Below are 26,215 nucleotides of genomic sequence, written 5' to 3'. Positions count from 1 at the left end.
TTATGGATAAAAATATTATTATTACATTTATAGTATTTATTATAAATTTTATTTTGATACCAGAATGGTGCTTCAACCAATTTTAATTAAATTGTTGAAATTTCTAGTGAATTTCATCAATACATCTTAATTTTGCATCAGAAGGGTGCTGCAAGATATATCATATTGAAATGTTTTGTAATTTGTGCTAATGCACTTTTTTGTGAGCCAGTGAACCTACTAATAAATTGTAAGAATATTAGCAATTTGGTGTCAAAATTAATTTTCCACAGATATTAGTAATTTGGTGTCAAAATTAATTTACCACAGCAGTGTTGTTGTGACAAACATACTAATTAAGATGATTAAATGGCTTTTAAGGTGTTATTCATAATTGGTAATTTTTCATTTCATGTAGGAATTTGTTCATCTATCTAATGCCTCTCAGTTCTTTCCTAGTCTCCTTACTCAATTTAATGATGAACACTTTCATCGCTGTATATCCTGACATTTACCGCTGACCTTTACCCCATCACTGCAGTAATTTACTAGTGATGTATGTTAAGATTAAATTCATTGGCCTGTGTTGTCCTTCACAGTGTTCAGAAATTCAGTGGAATTTGTCACCATAGCTGAGACAAAATAAACAGATAATTTGTGTCCAGGTTAAGATAACAGTTCAATTTGACACTATTTTATGTATTTTGGTGGCTAATAAACAGCGATAAGAAGGGGTGGTAGTACAAGCCAAGGTTTAAATCTATACAAACGTCATGCTGCATACTTGCAAGCCATGATATATAGGTATTACGGGTCAATATTTAACTAATTGCCAGGGTTATTATTATTCTCTATAAATTTCACAATACTGTGAAGCAGCACCATCAAGATGAAAAAGACGGGAAAAAAGGGTAATGCAAGCAGATTTTTGTTGTTAAAACTGGATGCCAAGATGGCAATATATGTATTGATTGATGTTGATATATCGTTGTATGTGACGTAGTGTCAATGCTTTCTCTACGTGAACAGCATATGCTGGGGTGGTGTTACACAAATATCCAAAGTTCACATCGTATAACATTGGAAATTACAGTTCTTTTGTTCATAAACAGGGCTAAAACAGGTGCTTTTTCAACATTTTTGTTCAGAAAAGTGAAGTAGGTAAAATCTACTTAAGTCTTACGTTCACCTTGTTGGGGTTTTACAGGGGTTTCCATCAAAACAATGGTTGGTATTCCTATATGTGTTATGATCACGATGATATTAAATGGAGAAAAAAGTGATCATAGAGAACATCAACTGGTGTAGGATAGTAGACATATCAAAATCTATGCCAGTTTTATCAGCTTTCCATTCTCTGTTTAATACTTTGGGTTCCCAAACCTTTTTAGTAGACTTGTAGAGAATTCTCCACGTACCACATTATACATGATGGCCAAAAAAAAACCAACAACCTGTACCACAACTGACCTAGCTGTTGTGTTTTGTTTGACATATTGCCCTTAGAATAAGGGTCATGGCAGGGCATTGTGTTGTGTTTAGGGTTGATATTATAGACTATTGCTGTACATGTATTCACTGTAGTTTTCTCACCCTAGTGGAACTACTGTGACCCCCAGTGATCTGTTTACATGACAAAACCCCACAGGAATGTTTTATTGTGGACAGGGTTCAACAAACACTGATTTGACAAGTCCAAGGTTCTGTATTCATCCAAAGACATGACACTATATGATAGAGTGGTAACTTTGCCTTGTACTAACCATTCCCCCTCCTTTGTGTGATATCCTTGTTAAATCTATCTAACACTTGATATTACTAGTATATTCATTTGTAAAACATAAGCTTTTTGCCAATTTAATACAGTTTGCAGTTAAGAAGTCGCACACAAATTAATATTTCCAGGATTGCTAGAGTACTTTTAATTTATCACAACAAAAGTAAGGAGAAAATTTTAGTAGTACTAGAGGCATGGGGAAGTATCTGTCTGTCTGTCTGTCTGTCTGTCTGTCTGTACTACAGATACATGTAGATGTATGTTGATTGCATGGAGAGTTGCTGGATCAATTTCATTAGATCAAATTGTGCTACCATGTCAGTGGCACAGTTTTTAGGCAGTGTCTACGTAGTTTAACCCTCTTTCTCCTAACTAAAAATTACTTGTTTACAAATAATACCCCCTTCGGAGTAAGAGAATTAATAATATATAGTAATTTATTGGTTGAAAGTTCTATATCTAATGGCCATATGTGAAATTTTAATTGGATGAGACTTACAGCTTAATATGTCATGAATTTAGTTATAGTTCACCATGTCATAGCATGTTATACTGTGCACATCATTTGGTGTTGTTTGATGCACTGTTTATATGCCTGGAGACAAGCCTTCTTCCCAAATATTAGGAATATTGCATTACCAATTTGCATACAAATGAAAAGTCATGAATTCAAAGTGACAGACAAAATTGTAATTAGGCCAATATGTTTTAATTTGACAAGAAAATTAAAGTTTGCTGATACTGTCCCTTATTTGAACTCATCACGGAGGCATGTAGTGTTTGATTTGGGAAAAATCCATCCTGAAAAGTTATTACTCTCTGTCCTCTCATTGGCATAGAAAATATTGGTCTGTTTTGAACATTGTTAATAGCATGAACATGGTGTCAATAACACTGAAAGATTACCTTGTTGTTCAGTTCTTTGAGAATCATGTGATGGTGACTATGTCTACATGTATTTATAAGCCAACTGATATTTTGCAGGAAATGGTGAAGGCAAAAGATAATAGAAACTAGTTATTATAAACAAGCTGTTACAAGATCTACATTTAGAACCCTGGACATAGTAAGGAGCAGTCCCAGTGCTGTCCCTTTGTATGTGACTAAATTTATTCTAACCATCCCATGACCTCATATTTTATGTGCCAGACTGCATGTATATATGTCGTGTATTTCACTTGGATCATATCCAACTTTTCAGTTCCATGTACACTATGTAAACAAGTTAGCTCTCATCAAAACAAGCCAGACACACCAACTTGGTTCCTGAATGAAAACAAAACACTAATCCTTGTCAAAACCAATTCTAGTTTTAACAAGAATACTTGAGGTTGAAACTAGGATTTAACTTAGGATTGAAGGACATCAAAGAGGTACTGCTATAAATGCCATTGCGCAGTAAATGAGTCACTAAGTATAACGCTGACATTACTAACTTCATTATGTACTTATTGTTGAAGAGCTGTCTAAATTTTAGACTGCGTAAATTTTTTATTGCAACTATAATTATAATGTCAGCACTTATGTATCTGTTAATGTTGAATCAATTACAGAAGACATCACTTCCATGGTCCCTACATACATATACATGTAATTCAGAGTTTTGAATTCAGAATAGCACTGTTTCCATTGTGGAAAAAAATATTGCAATATTTAAAAAAAGTGTTGATACTCAAGCTTGCAGAAATGGTGTGATACTTTTGAAGCCATGATGATTTTATCTTAGCACTTCCGTACATGTATACTAGGACAAATTTAATTTCTGTCTTGTCCCAGATAATATAAAAGTTGACCCAATTTGTGGGTACCACACACTTGTAGCATTAAGGAATGCTATATCTACATGCTAGGGGTATCAGGAAGAATTCATTAAAAATGAGTCTGCTTGATTTTACAGTACTTATCGGTTGTGCCCAGGGCTATGCAGACATGATGTTGTCATTGTGTGTCTGAATGTAGTATGTATGAGGCAGACATCTCCACAATGTTGTATTGTGTGTGAAGATCAAATGTCCAGAACAGACATGTCTAAAATGTTGGTACATACATGATTAGATGAATCTATTAGTTAATGAGAATTATTTGATGTGACTCATTCCTCACAAAGAAAATTGAGCTGATGAACAAAACAAATACATGTACTTAATACTGTAACATGATTTACCCAAATGTAATTGTATATAGGGGACATAATAATAAACATAGCTGTGTGATTTAAAATAAATTATTGATTATAGTGTTGCAATAACAGAAATACAATACTTTAATGATGTATTGAGGTGTGTTTATAATCTTGGCATAGTGATGAAAGACTCTGTTTCCTTGTTATTGCTAGGAGTTTAGCATCTAATAATAGCTATACTTGTTCTAGAGTTCGTGATAGATTAAGGTAAGTGTATGTCAAAGTGTCTACAGAAACATTTCCTGCATTGTCTGATAAAGTACCTTAGTGAGTAGGTCCTGGGTAGTAACCTTGTATTTGTTGATCTACTCTGTTGTTTTTCCATGTCCAATTTTTTGTCAATATTTGTTAGTTTTTTGAAGAATGGTCTAGTTGAAAACAGATAATGGAAGGATTCGTGAGATCTTTACATTATGTTATCAATATTATTTGATATATCAAATATCATGTGTCATCATTCTATTTTTAATAATATTTGTAAAGGCTGACGTCTGTCAAACTTATTATGATGTACAACAGACATTTAGTCTGTCCAATCTTCTTTTCCTGTATGATTAAAATAAACATGACATAGTAAAGTTCTCTCGTGTACTATTTGGGGGAGTATTATTCATCTGTGATGTTCTGAATCTGTCCATGGTATTATCACCATACAACCTTGATTTGGATTTTAAGAAAATAGTCATGAATATACATAATCCCTCAAACAAACACATATCTTAGATATTTGAGAAAAACAGTTTAACGGTTTCGGCATTTTTGCTATTACGGACTGGGAAACCTGCTAATAGGAAGGGACAAATCTGGTGGCATAGATTCCCATACTGTACCATGATTGTGGTGGGAAACCCTGGTAAAATGACAGGGGAACTCAGGTAGATTTTTACCTACTTCAGCCCCCTAACAAAAACATTTTTTATGAGTAAATTGATTCTGGTCCCCCGGAATAGGAACATGAATATAGTAGTAGTTTTACCTGTATTAGTTATCATACATATTCTTGTAGCATTACTTTAACTTTTAAAAAATTGGATGATAAACAGATAATTCTAATACATTGGGTGAAATATTCAGATGTACTGTTGGTAAATTGGATGATAAACAGATAATTCTAATACATTGCGTGAAATATTCAGATGTACTGTTGGTAACGGAACACACCAGCAGGTCCTTGACACTGACAGGAAAAAAAAGTGTAAAAAATGGTATGCATGCGGAAATGAAATGAATTTGATCTTTACTCCATATAATTTAATACTGACAGGATACAGATGTGACATGCATGTAATAGATGAATACATGTATTGAATAATCAATTTCAAACCATATCAGTCAGTCGGTCGGTCAAATTGTCGTCAGCCGTGACCTTGTTAATTAAGGTCATCGGACACTATAACTGACTCACAGATTAAGAATTGCGTCACTTTAAAAAAATAATAACAATTTTATGTAACAGAGTTATTGTAGATTTAGGACTTTCAATGAATAATAGAATATTGATTCACTTTTGAATCAGCAAGAACTGAATTACTGTGAAATAATACAATGTACAGTAGTATAGAGTATGTAACCGTGATTAATTGAATTAATTTAGTCTAGATTATATCACCTTTACAATGAAGTATCTCTTGTTATCACTGTTTGGCATTTTCATGTTGTTAGTTTTCTATGTAGAGGTGTCATTTCATTTCATTTGGAAATAATATCCATAACCAATATAATCAATTTTTAGCACAACTGAACTGATAAGGTTCAGTAGTGTATAGGCATGGTGTGGTGTCTGTCTGTCCGTCTGTCTGTCTGTCTGTCTGTCTGTGTGTGTATGTATGTGTGGTGTGTGTGTGTGTGTGTGTGTGTGTGTGTGTGTGTGTGTGTGTATGTGTGTGTGTGTGTGTGGTGTATGTGTGTGTGTGTGTGTGTACGACTTAAACTCAAAATTGCCAGACCGATTACCTTGGTATTTGGTGGGGACATTACTTTTGGTGTCTAGTTGGGAGATTGCTCAAAGCAAAATGATTGCATCACAGGTATGTGATTTGGGTCAAAAAATGTCATTTTTGGTCAAAAAACTTAAACTCAAAAACTACCGGACAGATTGGTCTGAAATTCGGTGGGAATGTTTGTCAGGTGTGTAAATTAAGATTTGTTCATGACATGATTCCAGCAGTAAAATGCAAATTAAGGCTTAAAATGTTTCTTTTTGGTCAAAAATCTTTCATTCCAAAAATATGAAGCAGATTGGGCTGAAATTTAATGGGGATGCATCTGGGGGTGTATAGATGAAGAAATATTAAGCATATAATGATCTCACCAGCAATATGCAAATTAGGTGTAAAAAATGTGAATTTTGGTCAAAAAGTACTTGGTTAATGAGAGATGTTTCTAGAAGTGTTATTCTACAGATTTTCTGCTAAATATTTTGACACAATTGTCCCTAGCAACCATGACCATGTCCTTAGCAACAACCAAATGTCAGTATATTTTGCTAAAATAACATCTGGGAGGCAAGTGAGTAAACATTCAAAAAATATATGCAAATATCCCTAGCAACCATGAACACGCCCATAGCAACAGTGGAATGATCATGTACATGGCAAAGAAAACAACAGGGATTAATAGGCAACTGGATTATCATTCAACAAATGAACACCTATACCTATCATGGATCAGCATGTGGATAAACATTTTAAAACTGTACATTAGTAGTGCTACAGTGCCATTGGCGCTATTTTTTATTTATGTATTTGTCATATTTAATTTCCCCGGTTGTTGAAAATATTGTAGTATTGTTACTTGTGAAGGCATGGCCTGAGGAATAGATCACACAATTGCCAATTTTGGTTATAACAAAATTAGTAATTTAAAGTTCTGGAAATACATGTATAGAGAAACTGTATAGAGTTCCCGAGGTGATTGAGGGACTTCCCTACCAAAGTTATAATATATGTTATTGAAATCTGTATAAGATTAACCAGATTACTCCCTCTGTTACTAGGGTTCCTAAACTGAAATCACTGTTGATAGCACCGATGAAAACTTTGCTTGAAACAAGAAACTGTCATATTAGGAAACATAATATGTGTATTCTATTTCTTGATTATAAAAAAGATGTCAGTCCTTAGTTATTATGTGTATATATACTATATGTTGTGTACTCAAATAACTCAGAAGTATTCTGTACCTTTGTACACAGATCTTACCCTTCTAACGCTTGTCTGTTTTTCATCTACACCGGAACAATCTAATACATCGGAACTTCTTCTACCTTGTGTTTTTTTCTTTCACACCATAACAATCTAGTAGATCAGAACCTCTTCTAACTCTTGCCTGTTTTTCTTTCACAGCAGCAACCATGGCTCCTAGTAGATCAGAACCTATCTCAATACCAAGCAGTGGTTCCATAAATGCTTATACATCATCGGCAGACAGCAATCGATCATCGACAGCTAGCAATGAGTTTCGGAGACGTTCACCATCAAAAGCTGTCAGTCCCCTTCCAACTCCCGATCCTGGTGAGAGCTATATACACTTGAATGACTGTATAACAGGTACAAAGAGCCCAGACCAGAGTCTTGAGGAAACTCCTGGCTCAGAGAGTCATTACAAGAAAGCACCTGCTCCAAGACCAATGGAAAGACAAGTCAGTACCCATAGTACCAGCAGTATACCGGAATGTCCACCCCCACCACCACCACCCATGAAAAATTATGACCGCCCTCCTCCACCCATTGCAGCTGACGAAACATATGATGTACCCCCACTACATAGTCCTCTTGGGCTGGCACCCATTGATGATTCAGATGGTATCTATAAGTATGTACCTCCACCTAAGCCAAAGTTCGATGGCGAGGACATTAATACTGATGTGCTTAGTACAAACTTTGAACGACAGCTCTCCAAATTAAGTAACGCAACTGTGTCACCCGGTTCTGAGGCTTTATCAAGTTCATTGGGTCCCAATGATTCATACGATACTGTTCCCCCTCCAAGGATGTCATTATCTGGACAGGGTTTACCACAAATTGATGATGAGACTAATGGTAATGCAATTTATGATGTTCCGCCATCACATAATGAGGATGTGTATGACGTACCACCGTCACACATGGTGACACAAGAAGACGTGTACGATGTACCACCATCACACACAGAGGATGTGTATGATGTTCCGCCATGTCATGCACATCGTAACGAAAGTCCAGATTTGTATGACGTGCCACCAAGTCACCAAGACATGAAACTATTGAATTCAAGTCAGTTGTCGTCATCTACTAATGCCTTGGCACAGGAATTCACCAAGATTTCTAAGATGAATCAACAACAGAAAGACGATATGACAAATGAATCTGGCAATCTTCCACCTCCAACACCGCCAAGGCCCCCTAAAACTAAACAGGATGTTGATGATGAATATGTGTACCTAGTAGAAGGAACAGCTAACCAAAGTAATTATGACATTGTGCCCACACCACGTCCAGCAGTCACATCCCCGAAAACTCCCAATGCGATAGACATACCAGTTCCACCCCCCAGACCACCTAAACCACCAACAATTATGAACGAAGTGTCACATAGTCCAAATGTACCCAGCACACCACCGCCAAGTTTTGATGACAGATTCAGATTCACTGATTCAACCCTCCATCAAGGGGTACCAGAAGCAGAGCTTACACACAGATTAGATGTGTTACAAACCCAGGAGGGTACATCAGCAGACAGTAGTGCAACTGAAGATGACTATGATATACCACCAAGCCGACAAAACCAGGTTACGAATCAAGTCAATGGTCGGACCTATCTTGATACAAAAATTCCGCCACCACCTACAACGGAGTATCAGAACTTATTTGTCCAACGGCCAGGGTATGTAGAAATGAGGGGAGCAGGTTCAGGTTCTGGTGAGCCAGTAGACCCCCCTGACACCTACGTACCCATGTCAAATGAATTAGAGGAGGATGTGAATTATACACCGATGGGTGGTGCATTGAGTCACCCGACACCACCACCAGCATCGCAACTGAAAGAAAGCAGACGATCTGTTCAGCCAACGCTTCCGCCACCAGTTAATCGAAAACTAAAACCCAAGAAATACCAGTCAATGGGCGACCTTCCAAAAGGTAAGAATCATTAAATGTTGTAGTAATTGGTAAGATAGCTAGGCCTTGAAATGTGAAGGTGAGATTTTTTTGAAAACTGAGCAATAAATTGTTATTGTCAACAAGTTTCTTGTTTCACTAACATCAAATTAGTTGCATGTCTTTTAAAGTCAAAATTGCATGCTGGGAGATTACAAATCTTTTTAAATGCTGTAAGGTAAGCAGTATGTTCTGTTGTTATGAAATCTGTTACAAAGTAACACATTTGATGCGCCTCTAGCAGTAATACCCTAGCATGTTTACTGCATTGTCGAGATACGTTGTTAGTTGGTTGTATCTCCTTGCCCTCATATTCTCCACTTGTTTTGAGAAAAATTTCAAATGATCCACGTAGCCACACCCCAAAAAGTCATTATCATGGTTATCCAGCAAATTTACATAAAAGACATGTAAATAACATGTAAATTACCACATCACATGTGCATATTTACATACTGATTCATTTGAATAACAGTCTAACTAGTTGTCATGGGTGAAGGGACTGTGTGGTCATCGACTATTGAGCAAAATTTTCCAATTCGTTATTATCAATTTTTAGGGCTTTGAGGTACAACCAGCTAATAATGTACCTCGACAGTGCAGTAAACAGGCTAACAATACTATATGTGATGTGAAATCAGCTGGTCACACAGCTCTCTGTTTAATTGCAAAGAAAACAGTTCTTGAAGAAATCTAAAAGAACAGTAGTGCTGGTTAGTACAGGTGAAAGCTTACCTGTGCAAGCTCTGTTCATAAATTTACCTACATAATGCAACAAGAAGTACTATAACCTACCAAAGCACTCACCAGGTATCCACCATGGCTTCATCACTCTCAAAGCTGTGATGAATTCCTGACAAAAGCTTTGGTGAGCTATTAGTATTCTGGTTGTTGCTGTTCTCTACTGTTGAGGCAATCATATGTACAAACATATGCTAGAGTTTTTAGATCATGGTTTAGTCGTCAGACTATTGGGAGGTATGGGGGTGGGGGGGTTATCGCCACTATTTGAAGTGGAGGGGTATTCTTATGTCTTAATATATACATAAATCTATTATATCTGTGTATACATGTGCATATTATTGGATGTATTTAGGGGTCAAATTATAGCAATTGATGGTATATGTACTGGTAGCCATGCTGGAAATGTGCAGATTGTGTTGGTAATGTTACCACTACACTAATATCACTGCTAATTCTTTGCAATCTTAATACTGTCTGTGGCTGATGCACTATATGCAGAATTACAACTGTCGCTATTTCCTCTGCAAAGTAATATATATATATATATATATATATATATATGTTAATGGTCCTACCCAGTTTTAATAATCTCTCTTTGGTGTCTCTCAAAGACATCCTCATAAATATCAAAAGTCAATAAATCTAATTCCGATCTCTAGCTGAAGCAAAGAACATAATTTTTTTTTTTGATTCTAGAACTGAAGTAATAACTATTATTGATTTGATATGACTACTATGCATGTGTAATATTTCGTCCAAAATTAAATGTCGTAAATTTTGTCCAACATGACATGTCATAAATTTTGTCCAACATGACGTGTCATAAATGTCAACCTATATGATATGTTGTATATTTCATCCTAAATGAAATGTTATGTATTTCACTGCACATGAAATATCAACACATAGATATATGGAAAGGCTTATAACTTGTATCCCACAAATTCATCACTTGTCATTGTCAATCATCAAACATAGTGTACATGCCATAGAAAGAAAATATATTGACTGTATTGATACTGTATGATGTGATATGATATCGTACTCATAGTCATACTGGACTACTGGACAGTCTGGTTTGTATGTATATATACTGTTACAGGACACTGAACCAAAGGGCTGTATATATACTTATCAAATCATGTTAATACTGTTAACAGTACTACAATCCACACAAAAAAAACACCAGTGTCTTTGCTTGAATGAAGTGAGCCAAGGAAAGACTTCACATAAAGACAAAATTTGTTAAAAACAACAATACTTCTGGTACAAAAAAAACATGGGGTGCCTCTGATGTAGTACATCACAAGAATTGATACACGTAACAAGGACATTATCTGAACTTATAAATACACATACTATTACTTCATCCAAGCTAAATAATAACAATTGCGAGAAACCAGACTGAGAGAGGGTGTAAGGAAATATGATCTGTATTGTTTTTATAAGTCTCTGTACAGTACGGATGTCATTCATAGTACAGTGTATATGTACTATACCGGATCACATTCTAGTGTTTACCATATAGTATAGTCTGTATGTATATCTTTTCTATGGCATATATTGTAATATTTACGGTTATGTTCTGAGTCATCCATTATGATTTTTTTATGACTGTTTTTAATAATTACCAAAATCAAAACTTTCTAATTATGCATCTTGTTAACATTTGTTTTATTTTGTTTTGATTAATACCTAGTGATATTACTGAGACCGTGAAATAATTGAATATTAATCCAGCTAATATATTATAATGCTTATGCATTAAAATGACTGCTTTATGGTGGATGAAGGGCACTCTTCTCATTTTCAATAATGTAGACTATGAAAAGTCAACTTTTAGCATGTATGTTTCTTTCAATTTGAGACGCAAAACTGGTGAGAACAGACAAATTTGAATTGACCAAAACAACATGCGGGATATGACATCAATGATATTTTGATAAAGTGTTGGTTTTGTTCTTTTCTAGACAACAGTTTGGTGAAAATCACTTTGCATGAAACAAAATTTGACTATGTTTGCACATTTAGAACCTGATAGCCCTCCTTAGCATATGTACAAAAATTGTCCACACTTATTCCATCTGACCTCACTGCCTAGACTGTACATGTAAGACTCAATGTGTTATGTTGTCCTCTCAGCCACTACTCATCGTAAAGTGAAGACTAACATGGACATAACAACATGGCGTATCTTACAGTCTACTCATTGCCTTAATCCAGTCAAAAGGGATATAAAAAAAGACTAACTACCGCACTAACACTTAATTGGTTGCTATGGCACTGCTGCTAGCATACCCACTTCTTGTTTTAAACTAAAACCCTCACTATCATAGTGTTAGCAGTATTCCCAACATTTTCATTTCTGACAGTTCCAGCATTGCCCACTGGAAATTTCTATGCTACAAGGGATGATCCGTATTCATTTGCGGGTACGCCAATACAGTCACCAAGAACAAGAAGTTTTGGAAAGAAAAGCTTTCAGTAAGTAGTTTTGTGTCTGTTTTCTCTCTTTCTGTAGACTATCCAAGATCTAGTCATCACAGGGCAGACTGTATGTAAGTACAGTGTGTACATTCATTTCTATACTCTTGTCTTGGTGTATTGTCTCATGTTTATTCATTCCTTTCCTGTATTCCTTCTCTATCTTCACTATCTACTACTATCTTATGTATGTACATCTTGCAAGTAAGTCTATCATTCTTCTCTCTTAACTCTGGGTGAGTATGTCTTTGCTGGAGTGTATGAAGTGAATGCTGCTCTTTACTGTAACAGCTTACCTGCACTATAGCACATGGTACACAATATCAACAGCCTGAATTTTATGTTACATGAAATTTGAATTTTGAAAGAACGCTGATTTTGCATCAAGATATTTACAGCACAGTGGTGTTGATCAGCAAATTTACACCATAAACATGTGTAGTGTAGTGTAGTGTAGTGTAGTGTAGTGTAGTGTAGTGTAGTGTAGTGTAGTGTAGTGTAGTGCAGTGCAGTGCAGTGTAGTGTAGTGTAATGTAGTGTAGCATGTAGTGTAGTGTAGCATGTAGTGTAGTATAGTGTAGTGTACTGTAGTGTAGTGTAGCATGTACTGTAGTGTAGTGTACTGTAGTTTAGCTTAGCGTGTAGTGTAGTGTAGTGTAGCGTACTGTAGTGTAGTGTACAGTAGTTTAGCTTAGCGTGTAGTGTAGTGTAGTATAGCGTGTAGTGTAGTGTACTGTACTTTAGCTTAGCGTATACGTGTAGTGTACTGTAGTGTATTGCAGCTTAGCATGGTGTAGTGTAGTGTAGTGTAGTAATTTAGTGTAGCGTAGCATGTAGTGTAGTGTAGTGTAGTGTAGTGTAGTGTAGTGTAGTGTAGTGTAGTGTAGTGTAGTATAGTGTAGTGTAGTGTAGTGTAGTGTAGAAATAGAAAACTTGTAATATGTTTATAAGAAAAATGCTATCAAAGGTGATATTGTAAGGTGTTGCCTTCCTGTTGAAATAAGACTATTAGTCCTTGTAATCAGTTAACGTAATGAGAAGACAGTGGTAACTTTAACAAATATGACTTCCAGGAAATGAAGTTAATATTCAAATATTACATCTATTGTTCTCTTTTCAAAGTCATTGTCAATGATTCTGTATTCCAGAGTGTAGACTTTAAGATATGATGTGTTGGTGCGCCCTCAGTGATGTGCTAGCAGATAGTGGCACAACACACCTTATTTTACTGACTAAATGACAGGATGCTTCATCATGCAATGATTGATTAGTGAAAATAGGCCTAGGCTGTTATTTATGCCAATAGGAACAAACAGAATTTATTCCAGTTTGAAACTAATATGGAATGTAGATCAGGTGGTGATAGACTCTCATTGCACGTTAATTTCTTATATTATTTAACTGTTGAGTTGTTGTGAGGGCAGTCTGGGAAACACTCTAAAACAGCACAAATAAATGCACAAGCAATGCTAATGTCAATAGACCCTTACAATAAACATTGCACTCATAAAAAAGTGATGAAAGAATGATTCTTTAACAATTTATGCTAGTATCAATAGACCTTTACAGTAAACAGTGCCCTCTTGGGATAAAGTGATGCAAGAATGATTCTTTAACAATCTATGCTAGTATCAATAGACCTTTACAGTAAACAGTGCCCTCTTGGGATAAAGTGATGCAAGAATGATTCTTTAACAATCCTGATTATGTCAATAGACCTTTACAGTAAACAGTACCATCTAGTGACAGTGTGATATGGACAAGTAAAAGATGAGTTCCTTCTCAAGGCTGCAAACTATTAGTATCTTGTATGTTAAAATTCTTCTGATATGAAAATGATGGTTTCAGCAACATAGAGCTAACTTGCTAGGCAACAAAACTGAGGGGGAAGGGAGAAAGAGAGGTTAAGTCAAAAAAATTCTCTAGGTTCACCTTTCACATTCTTTGATATCACATCACAGTCTTAGAAGACATTATACCATCCCTAATACACTGTGCATGACAGTACACTCTAAACTAAACCACTGTGGACTGAATTGAAATGTTTCCGTTACAGATTGCCACCTGTTGATGATGAAGACCGAGATCGCAGTGACACAATGGACAGTAGCAGTAGCTCATCTGACGGTGATAAAGATGCCTATGAAACTATGCAACCCAAAGGTAGAGCTCCGGTATTGGACAATCTTGACCTGTATATGAGACATGATCCAAGACATCAAATATACCAGGTATGTACATGTGTCTTTGTCTTCAGTTACAGCTACAGCTGTCATCTGATATTAACACTCGGCTAGCCTGGTTTGTAAGCCCAGTATCAGCCCTGATATTAACACTCGGCTAGCCTGGTTTGTAAGCCCAGTATCAGCCCTGATATTAACACTCGGCTAGCCTGGTTTGTAAGCCCAGTATCAGCCCTGATATTAACACTCGGCTAGCCTGGTTTGTAAGCCCAGTATCAGCCCTGATATTAACACTCGGCTAGCCTGGTTTGTAAGCCCAGTATCAGCCCTGATATTAACACTCGGCTAGCCTGGTTTGTAAGCCCAGTATCAGCCCTGATATTAACACTCGGCTAGCCTGGTTTATAAGCCCAATGTCAGCCCTGATATTAACACTCGGCTAGCCTGGTTTGTAAGCCCAATATCAGCCCTGATATTAACACTCGGCTAGCCTGGTTTGTAAACCCAATGACAGTCGTAATGAGTTTCATACATCATTTTGTAATTATTTGTTTCAACAGAATTCTGATGATTTGAGGCCACCACCAACATCTCCACCTCCTCCACCTCCAGCAGCTAGGAAAAATAATGGTAAAAAGGATCTCCCCAAGAAGTCTGGAGAAGTGCAATACATTGATCTTGACTTGGATGAACCGACAGATCAGGCACCACCAAGACCTCCAAGAATTACCAACTCATCAGAGATTGAATACACCAGTTTAGATATGGAGAGAACAAAGGGACTGGAGAAAACCATGCGAGTACGACAAGATGAAATCAGCAAAGAATCGTAATTCGTGGCCTACGCAGAATGCTTATGTGTGTTACAATACATACATGTTGAACATTCATGTTGCATAAAATCTAGAGACGAGAAAAAAAGACTTCATGCATTGACTCTAGTTACTATGAAGTTCATACTCAAATTGTCTGTGAAGGTCATCGCATGTACAATATGTGCCAATGTCAAGTTTAAGCACAGGCTTCATAAACAAGATTACAGCCATCAGCTTCGATGTACAATTTTGTAAGGATTGAGAGTTCGTGGATCTGTTGCTAACAACATGATAGTGCTTTCAATGTGTCAAAAATGCATGATTGTAGGTCATATATATATTATATGTAGAGAGAGAACAAAGTCAATATATTAGATGAAACAGTAACTGAGATGTTTAGTTTATTGTGTGACTCTAATAATGGAATGAAATATAGTCATGTATGCAGTATCAGCTGTGTATGTATTGCAAAGTATTGTCAATTCAAAACTTAATTAGTTACATTATCAACATACGTTACATTATCTACATAATCTACATTAGTTACATTATCAACAAGCAAGTAACCTCACTGAACAAGAAAGCTGGGTATTGTCATAGACAGTGGAATGGTGGGGAGGAATTCCCCCTCCCCTTGCCACTCTTAATTAGTCTTCAACCGAAATCAGACAAAATATGTTCTAGTGAGATTTATAACAGTTAATGTGGTATGCGCCTTGGAAGTATAAGTCCTAACACTTTCACTGTTACTTTGTTCAAAACAAAACCCTGCCCATTCTCAGTTAAAGACAAGATCAAAATCAATGTCACCATAGTAGTGAACATTATATGAGAATGAATGTATTTTTACAAATGTAAATAGACTCCCAAATGACCGCTAAATAATGTCTTAACACTGGTAAAATAAAAGATTGTGCATGTGCTTGGAAACCAGATGGTTGTTCCCGGTATTATTTCAACTGGACCTGGATATGAAGTGTTCTTATGGCAAAGATTGCACAACTTTGATTGACAGGGAACTGGTTCCCAAGGCGTATAGTACTTTGATATATCTGTTATATATGCTAAGACTTGATCATAGTATCAAATTTATGTCTATCTTTTTACTGCAGTCAATATGTCTTATTTTTACACAGCATACAGGAGCACTCAAACATAGTCATTTTACTGAGGTGCTCATCCTAAATCGAAAATGTTCAGTTGAGCTGCTAAACAACATGTATTTTTGTAGCCCCCTCCCAAAAAAATATTGACTTCTATGGCAACTGTGTTAACCTTGAACTAGAGTGCATGATTTTTTACAAGTTCATGTGTGCATGGTTTACAATGTTGATTTTTAACATCTTTGTGAGTTTTATCTCTTTCTTGATTTCAAACAAAATCTGCAAAACTGATGCTATCATATTGTGATTTAACCAGATCATGTTTTTAATTAGTTGTACAGAATTATTTTCTCATTGGAAGCTAAAGTTTAAGTTTCCATTTAGTCACAGTTACATCCTAAATGTTTTTAATCCGAATAAGATAATGCAATTTGTGGCACCGTCAAGCAATTTTATGATATTTTTGGTCGATATCACTTTACAAGAATAATCTTTCACTTACATGTTGCCAACACTGCTGTAAGAATTTAATCAGTGGTAGCAGATTAAGGAAATGACATTTAACAATTAATCCTTACGGTTAGTGATCATATTACATGTATTGACTTAGCCATTCTATCAAATGTTACTACATGTCAAAAACTTGATAACTTTCTATGGTGCAACATAACAAACAGGGTCAAATTGGCTTTCCAAGCATAGACATTTAAAACATTGATAGTTTATATGGAAAACACACTAATGTATCCAAGTATGGAAGTTAATATGGAAAACACACTAATGTATCCAAGTACGGCAGCTTTCTAATACAGATTTTAAATTTTTGTGATTTACACTTGCCATGTTTTTTTCAAAGGAAAGATGGAACTCATTTGCCCCTCATTTCTGGTGTACCCAGGAGAACTTCGGCTATTCTTAAGTGGAGAATCAAATGTGTTACTATTCTGATACTACCACATCACCACCCTCAGCCATGGATCATAGGAAGGAAGGGGGAGGCTAATAAAGGGGTAGTAGGAGGGGAAGACTAAAAAAGTGATAGTAAGCAGGGAGGTGAAGACTAATAAAGGGGTGTGGCCACGCGGTGGGGGGGGGGCTATAAAAATGATAAGTAGATGTATCCATTATTACAGTTATATGATTCATATTTGTTGATAAATAGGGTAGGATTGATATAATTATTAAAACATTGATGATAGAAAAGTGTTATCATTTGTCTCTTATATGGAGGTGGTCATTATATCAAATTGTACGGATTATCAAATTGTACGGATTATCAGATATTAATGTGTACAGTGTGGTTATACCAACAAGCCTAAATCATCTATGTTCCATTTGAAGCTGTACCCATATACATGTAATATCATGTTTTTGTGATGTAACCCAGATTAGTAGGATGATGTATCCAGTATTGTGTGTTATGTTGGTTACCATATATAGCTGTTTAGAGGGCCAAGTTCAGCAATGAAATGGATTTCAAACCATAATGTACCAACTACATGCTATATGTCAGTTTAGTGGCAAGTAAAAACCATAATGTACCAACTACATGCTATATGTCAGTTTAGTGGCAAGTAAATACCATAATGTACCAACTACATGCTATGTGTCAGTTAAGTGGCAAGTAAAAACCATAATGTACCAACTGCATGCTATGTCAGTTAAGTGGCAAGTAAAAACCATAATGTACCAACTGCATGCTATGTCAGTTATAGTGGCAAGTAAAAACCATAATGTTGTAATGCTAATTTTTGAAACATTTCAATACTGTGTAAGTTGTTCGTTCGAATTTTCCAACATCTCATACATCTTATTGTTTGGTTAAAAGATAGCCAACTAGGGCCAAGAAAAATTTCTTTTATCTTAGAATATCTGCCCTAGTCCATTACTGGATAGTGTGAAGTTAGGCCCAATAGAGGTTCACATCCATGACTTCATGTAGTTCTCAGTAGCTTGTCTTTCAAGAGAGTTCTGCATTGCAGCCCAAAGATGTGTTCATAGAAGTATTTGAGAGATGTGTCATCAACAAATTTTTGTCATGAAGTTCTTTTAAATGCCCACATATTGATGTAGGTGTTAGTTTTGAATTTTATCTAAAACCAGTTTGACAGTAGTTTACGTGATTATATTTGGTATTATCAGATAAAACCAGCCTGACATCAAAATTGTTGATTAGCAGGAATTCCACAAATTAGAAACATTTTCTCACATATGAGCACACACAAAACCCCTCCACTAATAGTATAACACACACATAATGTACATACATACATACATACATTGATAAATTGATACATACATACATACATACATACATACATATATACATACATACATACATACATACATACATACACACACACTCATACATACATTCATACATACATACATACATACATACATACATACATACATACATACATACATACATACATACATACATACATACATACATACATACATACATACATACACACATACATGTTCAGACACAAACACATTATTGATGATTTTTGAAGTTTATGTAGGCTATACAGACCTACAAACCTTTAGGAGGGATGATGTTGCATCCCCTCAGACAACTAAATTTACAATGCTGCAAGAGGGCGCTCTGTCCAAAAACTTCCAACCTTTCTATTGACGAGGTCACTACACTATTACATTAAACAAATCACATATGATCGTACCAAACTCATTTATGGCCACTTTTAATTTTTAGAATAACTAAAATTTCAGCCAAGTAGATGAGAAACATGTCCCATGATAAATTAACATAATTCTTGACTACTGAGACTGCCCAAACTTTGTTTTTTTGTCGTTGTTTTTTTCTAATACTTGTAAATAATAATGATGATAAAGATATTTTTGATTACAATATATAAGCTTTTACAGAAAAAAAGTGTGCATGGAAGTTAGAGCATTTAAGAAAGAGTTTGTAGGTTATAAATTGTTAACAGTCTGCTACACCTTATCTTTTGAAGAATGGGAATATTTGATGTTATTTTAGTCATCTGAGTGTCATCTCTACCCTGACTCTGTATTTTTATCTTTTGCTTGTATAAAGAAATAACCTCTGCATTTCCAACCAATAGTCTGTAGCCTTGAATGGTGGGTACTAATCTTGGATGGTTTGTGTTCTGGCCCCTCATTGGTCCATTACCATGTCAGAGATTAGCTATCATTGGTCCATGTCAGAGGTTATCTATCATTGGTCCATTCCAGATCAAATGCTCTCCATGAAAGTGTTGGGTTCAAAGTTCAAAGTTCAAAGTTGAATACATGCAGGTATAAATGCTCAAACATTCAAGATGAACAGATATATCGGTATATTCACTTTAATATTGCTACAAATAGAATTGAAAATGAATGTTTTCAAATGTACTTGTGAACAAATAATTTTGGTAAATTTTAGCACAAAACTGAGTGCTTATCCTTTTTCAGTGAACTTTCTTCTGCAGGAAAGGATTTTTTGTAGGTTTCTTTTTTTTATTGGGGGTGGGGGTGGGGGGTTGTCAATTTTCCTAGTCTGCTACTCATTTGACATGTACATAAAAATAAGTCATAAAGCAAACTTTTAAGAAATGTTGAACATTGATAAACTTCAAATTAAGACATAGCTTTATTTGGTGGCCAAAGTGTTTGATGCAGTGCCTTTGATACTAGTCTATGTAGTGTAAAAAATAACAAAATTGTTCTTTCTTTGAATGGACTTGTGACCAAAGTGTGTTTTGTGGCAGGATCAGTGGCACTGCATTCCACCTGTGTTTTCATCATGATGGTGTAGTCTGTGATTACTTTTAGTTAGAATGGAGTAGTCCATTTTGCATGACAGGGAAGTAAGGATACTGTCAAGAGGGGTTGTGATTGTAAAGCGATGAGAGTATTTCATTGTGTGATTAGTACACAACTGCCATGTACATGTATATAATAATAGTCCATACAATTTGTCACCTATCAGTTTGTCATTTGCTGCTCCATATTTCTGCATGTCTTATTCATGTGATTTTAGATTGATTACTTTCCCCCCCCCAAAATGGATTATTCTTTTAGCATTTTTGGAAGACATGTAAGTGTACTTCGTAGTTTGGAAAGTAAGCTAGTGTAATTTAATCATGAAAGGTAATAACAACATATAATAAAACAAACAGCTACCAATGTACTTGATTGTGTGTTTGTGTTTGTGTTTGTGTCTGTGTGTCTGTGTGTTTACATGCTTGTTTGTGTGTTTGTGTGTGTTGACATGCTTGTTTGTGTATGTGTATATGTTTGTAATTGTGTTTGTTTGTTTGTTTGTTTGTGTGTATGTGTGTTTGTGTATGTGTTTGTGTGTACACCATCATTTGTCTCCAATCAACATTGTCTTTGTACACCAGTTTGAATGAGTAAGGTGAAATTATAAATAACAAGAATTGCAACATTAACCATTAATTGGAAACCTTGCAATTTAGATACTTGGAAGTTGGATCTAGCAACAAGACCACGCCCATAGCAACAGCCAAATGATCATGTGTATTGCAAAGATAATATCAGGAATTCATACACAAGTGAACAAAAACATACAAAAATGTATGCAAATATATCTAACAACATGACCACGCCCATAGCAACAGCCAAATGATAGCATATAAAGATAGCAACATGGTTGGATAGGCAACTGGATAGTCATTCAGCATTCACTTATTGTTAGCATGGACTACCATATGGATAAACATTTTTAAACACTGTACAGTTGTGCTACAACACCATTGGTGGTATTTTTTGTGTATAATATACCGTTCATACAAACAGCGCCCTCTAACGACATGATTGTATAGCAGTGTGCAGTAAATGAAATATTCTGAAACGTATAATCATGTGATCAAAAGAGAAAAAATTTCTTCGAGTTGGATCACTGACTAAAACAGTCTGAAATAGATGCCGAAAACTGCTGCTCCCATACTTTTGATGTCGCAAGAGGGCGTCCATTTCTGTAGAGGTCTTCACAACATGTCACAATTTGCAAGCAACTTAAAGTAGGACTGACATTGTATTTATGTATAATTCCAAATGAAAATCTTTAAGAAAAACACCATTGGCATTCTTTATTCCACCTTGGTCACAACATGACCATTTGATAGTACAAAACTACATGTAATATCTAGTATTAAAATGATCTCACCACAAAAATAGATTGACTGTTCTCCGCTACTCTTCTAACTCTAAAGTCTAATCTAATCTAATCTAATATAATATAATATAATCTGCTCCATTTTTTTTCAGACAGCTTGAACACAACTTTTGTTGTTTGTCCGAGACGCTACTGATCTATTACAGCGAAAATTACAATCACTTTCACTTTCAGTTTCAATCATCAAAGATATTGTAAAGAGCCGTATATAACACCCAAATAACATCTACAAAAACCTAACATCTGTCCAATGAATTCGTGCAGGGATAAACTACATTGGGTGGGCCTCAGACAACTAAGAGATTCCTGTCTGTGGGTGGGCACAACTAAATCTATATAAATTTGAGCTTGATCATTTAAATTTCGCGCTCACTTAAATTATAACATTGATCTGGTTGTACCCACCTATCATGTTTTATTAATTGCACTAACTGGCCAGATGTTACTTATCTCAGTTAATTGTCAAACATGCTCGTTGAAACACCATTGGCATTCTTTATTCCACCTTGGTCACAACATGACCATTTGATAGACTACATGTAATTGTAAATTTGTCTGTTTCATAATTATTATTATAATTAATGCCAATGGTGTTTTTCTTAACGATTTTCAATGCCAGGTTGAAACTGAACGCAATTATGATTTCCGCCGTATATCCACTGTTGTGCTGCACTGTACTGTGGTCTAAAGTTGGGCTTTTGTTTGTTGTAATTAAAGTGGTCATATCGATGAGGATTGGCTACTTATTTTGAATTTTAAATTTATAAAACAATTTTGTCATGGCTTCCTACTTGAAGAGTTAATGTGAAACAAAAGTCTGTATTCGTAACTCAGTATATTGCAAATAACTAACAAGTATCTAAAAAGGTTTGTTATCGTATGGACAATAACTAACATTTTACACATGCAGTAATCTTTTGCGATTGATTGAGTTACAAACAAGGACTTGATGTATGTTGTTTCACATTTATTTGTTTCAAGTAGTAAGCCATATGATAAAGCCATTGTTTTACCGGTATAGATTTAAAATCCAAAATAAATACCAATCCTCATCCATATGGCCACTTTAAATCAGGTTATACAATATTGTAGTCTTAGTATTTTGTCATCTCCTATGCCTACATTACTTTCCTGCATACTTGAACACACTACTGGATTTCATTCAAGCAAATTGAACTGTCAACAACGTTTATATCGAATCTTTGCAAGAAATTATATCTAAAGAGATAATTGTTTTGAGAAGAGAATAATGTGTTATTCAGAAATCGTACATTCACAGAACCTAGCTAAATCTTTTTTTTTGTATATAAAACTATATATTCTATGCTAAAGACGTGTCAACATAGAAGACAAGACAAGACAAGACAAGACAAGACAAGACAAGACAAGACAAGACAAGACAATACAAGACAAGACAAGACAAGACAAGACAAGACAAGACAATAGGTCAAATTATGTCAAGTAAATCTTACTCTGTAAAAACAAGCAATTAAATGAAACTTTACATTATCAGCTGTGTACTAACACACACATATACACACACCCACACATACACACACATACACACACATACACACACACATACACACATACACACACACACACACACACACACACACACACACACACACACACACACACGTTTATACAAAACATTTTTAGTCGAAACATTTTTTATAGCAATGTTGTGATAATGTTTGTAGTGTTTTGCTGTATTGTACTTTAACTGCTTAAACACCACATCAGGGTTTTTTGTAAAGGGAGGCTTCAGAAATTACAGGGAGCTATTTCGTAAAATATGCCCCTCCCCAATATTCCAAATACTTAAAAGTGGCCCTGCCTTTAATGTTTAATCTAGTTGGCAGAGTTGAAGGCCAGACTTATGGCTGGTCTACCAATGGAATGCCAGATCACAAAACAATACAAAATTAGATTATAAAATTAAACGTGACCCTCCCCTTAATTCCATTTTCTTAAATGTGGCCCTCCCCTAAGAATCGATTTGTAAAATCTGACCCAGCCCCTAACTCCCCCCCCCACACACACACACCTGTACTTTTTAAAGGTTCCCTAACTATAAACGCTACCAAGTTGGTATAGGTTGTCATGACAGGTATCATGAAACTGGTAGAACAAGTGCTATAATTGTAATCGTAGAACAATTGCTATTGTAATCATAGAATAAATAAAGTGTCCCTAAATTCAGACCACTAAAAGTGGTCCGAGCTCTAACCTACTTTTTTGGCCTACCGTGGATTCGTAGGTTAAATCCACAAGTCATTTCTTGAAATGTTACATTTTACATACTAGTAATGGATTCAATGTGTTCACATTTATACATACAGAGAACATACTTGTAACTGACGGCTAAAATATAACGAAGTGCGACTACTAAAAGTTCACTTTGTAAATATCACAAAATGTCAACCAGTTTGGCATTAAACAGCGACTTGTGAGAATCGAAATCGAAGCCTCCGTGTTTGTTCTGAATTCAATCAACACATACATCACTGACGATGTCTCGTTTTTCAGCTCATCGATGTTGACAATAGAGATAATATAATCATCTATTTATAGCATGGTCTGTTATGACTTCGTGATGTCTAAATATAGAACACTTTAATACTTAGTGACGTCATCACAGTTTTATAAAGCAAGTGTATTAGAAACCCAAGAGATGTAAAGTGAAATCGACAAGGTTGTTAAGTACACTGTAACCATGGTAGCAGACGATGATAGTGCCGAGGGCTTCTGGCAGTTGTGATTGCCACCATCCTCTAGATAATAGGAAAGAAGAGAGACTGAAATGTGATAAAGATCGATGCAAATAAAACTCATGGTGTCGGTAGTTTTAGTACAAATGTCCAGGTAGTGGCTTACAAATGCCATAATAGATTATATCAATACTTTGTGAAATACTAGTTGTGAAATAGTAGTTGGGCAGAAGAATGTAACTTGAACAGTTCAAAATACGTACACACACACACACACACACACACACACACACACACACGCACGCACGCACGCACGCACGCACGCACGCACGCACGCACGCACACACACACACACACATACATACATACATACATACATACATACATACATACATACATACATACATACATACATACAAATTCCGTCAAAACTTTGATATATTTGTGCTCGATTGACAAATTCTCCCATTAAACAATATTCTATAAAAAATATGTCTAAAGGGTGAAGTCTATTCTATCAGTTTGATCACTTTCGTTACCGGTAGATTTATTATTTATGAGATATTAACGACTGAGTTAAATACTTACTTCCTTTAAGTAGCAATGCTTCACCTTGGTTTTCTTCTGTGAAATGATTTGGAAATAATCCAGTAGGCCTGATATCAGGAGGACACATGATAGGTACTCCTGACATGAACGTAATACGTTCAACTTCAGCATCTGGGTCACTGTCGTTGCCATAGGTAACCCAATTATGTACCAATACCTGGAAATAGAGAACAAACGTGTCTGTGTGTCTCCAATGCCATGCCGTGAAAGATAATATATGGCAAAAAATGCTACTTCTGGCGTGCTGATTAAAATTCATACAGTATCCATTGATTGTTAGGTTCGTAACTCATTCTTTCAATGATGTCAACGCTGTTTGTGTTATGAAGTCTCTGTTGTTGATATATACATCAATGTTCTGAATGTATACCCCTGTCAAAATATGAAAACCACTAGTTTTCATCTGGACAATTTGTTTGTAACACGATGTACTTACTTTAGATCAGATTAGATTAGATTAGATTAGATTAGATTAGATTAGAATGGATTAGATTAGATTAAATTAGATTAGATTTGATTAGATACATTGGTCAAGTTATCGCAACTACGAGTTGCAATACGATGTACTTTAGATTAGAATAGATTAGATTAGATTAGATTAGAATGGATTTTATCACATTAGATTAGATTATATCAGATTAGATTAGATTAGATTAGATTAGATTAGATTAGATTAGATTAGATTAGATTAGATTAGATTAGATTAGATTAGATTGGATTAAAGTAATAAATACACTGGTCAAGTTATGACAACTGTACTAGTGTTAGTGGACAATGATGTAATACTTACGTAACAGAAATACTTTCGAACACTAGTGTCGGCAACATGGGTGTCCTCGTTCCGTAACATTACATATTGGAGCTCTTTCTCTTCCAATTTATAATTATGTTGTTTTAAGTTATAACGGAATGTAAAGTTTGCACTCCATGTAGCCAGACAAGAGAACCTCCCGCCATCTGTCGAAGACAAAAAATAAATACTATAGGTAACTTTAAATAGGTTTCCTTATAATGTGAAATTATGTATCATAACTATACTAGGTGGATTACATTTAAAGTGCTTACGTCATCTGATTAACACAACGCACCTTGGGTTCCATTTAATCTATACCAAACACTGAGCATGAAATTCAAACGATCAAACAACATAAATCAATGCCATATCATTATCACACGTCGACAGATCTATTGGACTCACTGTATCATCACAATACTACGAAAGCCGTCAGGGGACTTCCGACTTCCAACTTCCAACTAAATTTGTATTATATTTAGCCAAATCTAACATTAATATTGTACGATTGATTAACTAAGTGAAATGCC

At 35.4% G+C, this 26,215-nt stretch overlaps 2 protein-coding genes across 5 annotated transcripts in view; one reads left to right on the top strand and one right to left on the bottom strand.

The window, feature by feature from the left end:
• LOC144439042 (uncharacterized) overlaps positions 1–18,698 on the top strand; it is a 32,888-nt gene extending 14,190 nt beyond the window's left edge. For 2 of the 4 annotated variants that reach the window (XM_078128289.1, XM_078128287.1), the window contains 4 exons: positions 7,283–9,055; positions 12,190–12,301; positions 14,358–14,532; positions 15,045–18,698. In XM_078128289.1, coding sequence (XP_077984415.1) covers positions 7,283–9,055; positions 12,190–12,301; positions 14,358–14,532; positions 15,045–15,317 — 2,333 coding nt within the window. In that variant the 3' untranslated portion in view covers positions 15,318–18,698. Of the gene's footprint in view, positions 1–7,282; positions 9,056–12,162; positions 12,302–12,338; positions 12,376–14,357; positions 14,533–15,044 lie in introns of all 4 variants that reach the window. The other 2 variants (XM_078128290.1, XM_078128288.1) reach the window with 2 other exon arrangements.
• A 4,845-nt stretch (positions 18,699–23,543) lies between these two features.
• LOC144438488 (uncharacterized) overlaps positions 23,544–26,215 on the bottom strand; it is a 13,643-nt gene continuing 10,971 nt past the window's right edge. The window contains exons 7-9 of the mRNA XM_078127527.1: positions 25,683–25,849; positions 24,872–25,049; positions 23,544–24,346 (exon numbers count right to left, since the gene is read on the bottom strand). Coding sequence (XP_077983653.1) covers positions 24,216–24,346; positions 24,872–25,049; positions 25,683–25,849 — 476 coding nt within the window. The 3' untranslated portion in view covers positions 23,544–24,215. The remainder of the gene's footprint in view (positions 24,347–24,871; positions 25,050–25,682; positions 25,850–26,215) is intronic.

This window comes from Glandiceps talaboti, chromosome 8 (genome assembly GCF_964340395.1).
Source record: "Glandiceps talaboti chromosome 8, keGlaTala1.1, whole genome shotgun sequence".
Classification (NCBI taxonomy): domain Eukaryota; kingdom Metazoa; phylum Hemichordata; class Enteropneusta; family Spengelidae; genus Glandiceps; species Glandiceps talaboti.
The sequence above is the reverse complement of the archived record's forward strand: the minus strand, read 5'-3'. Positions and strand labels throughout refer to the sequence as shown.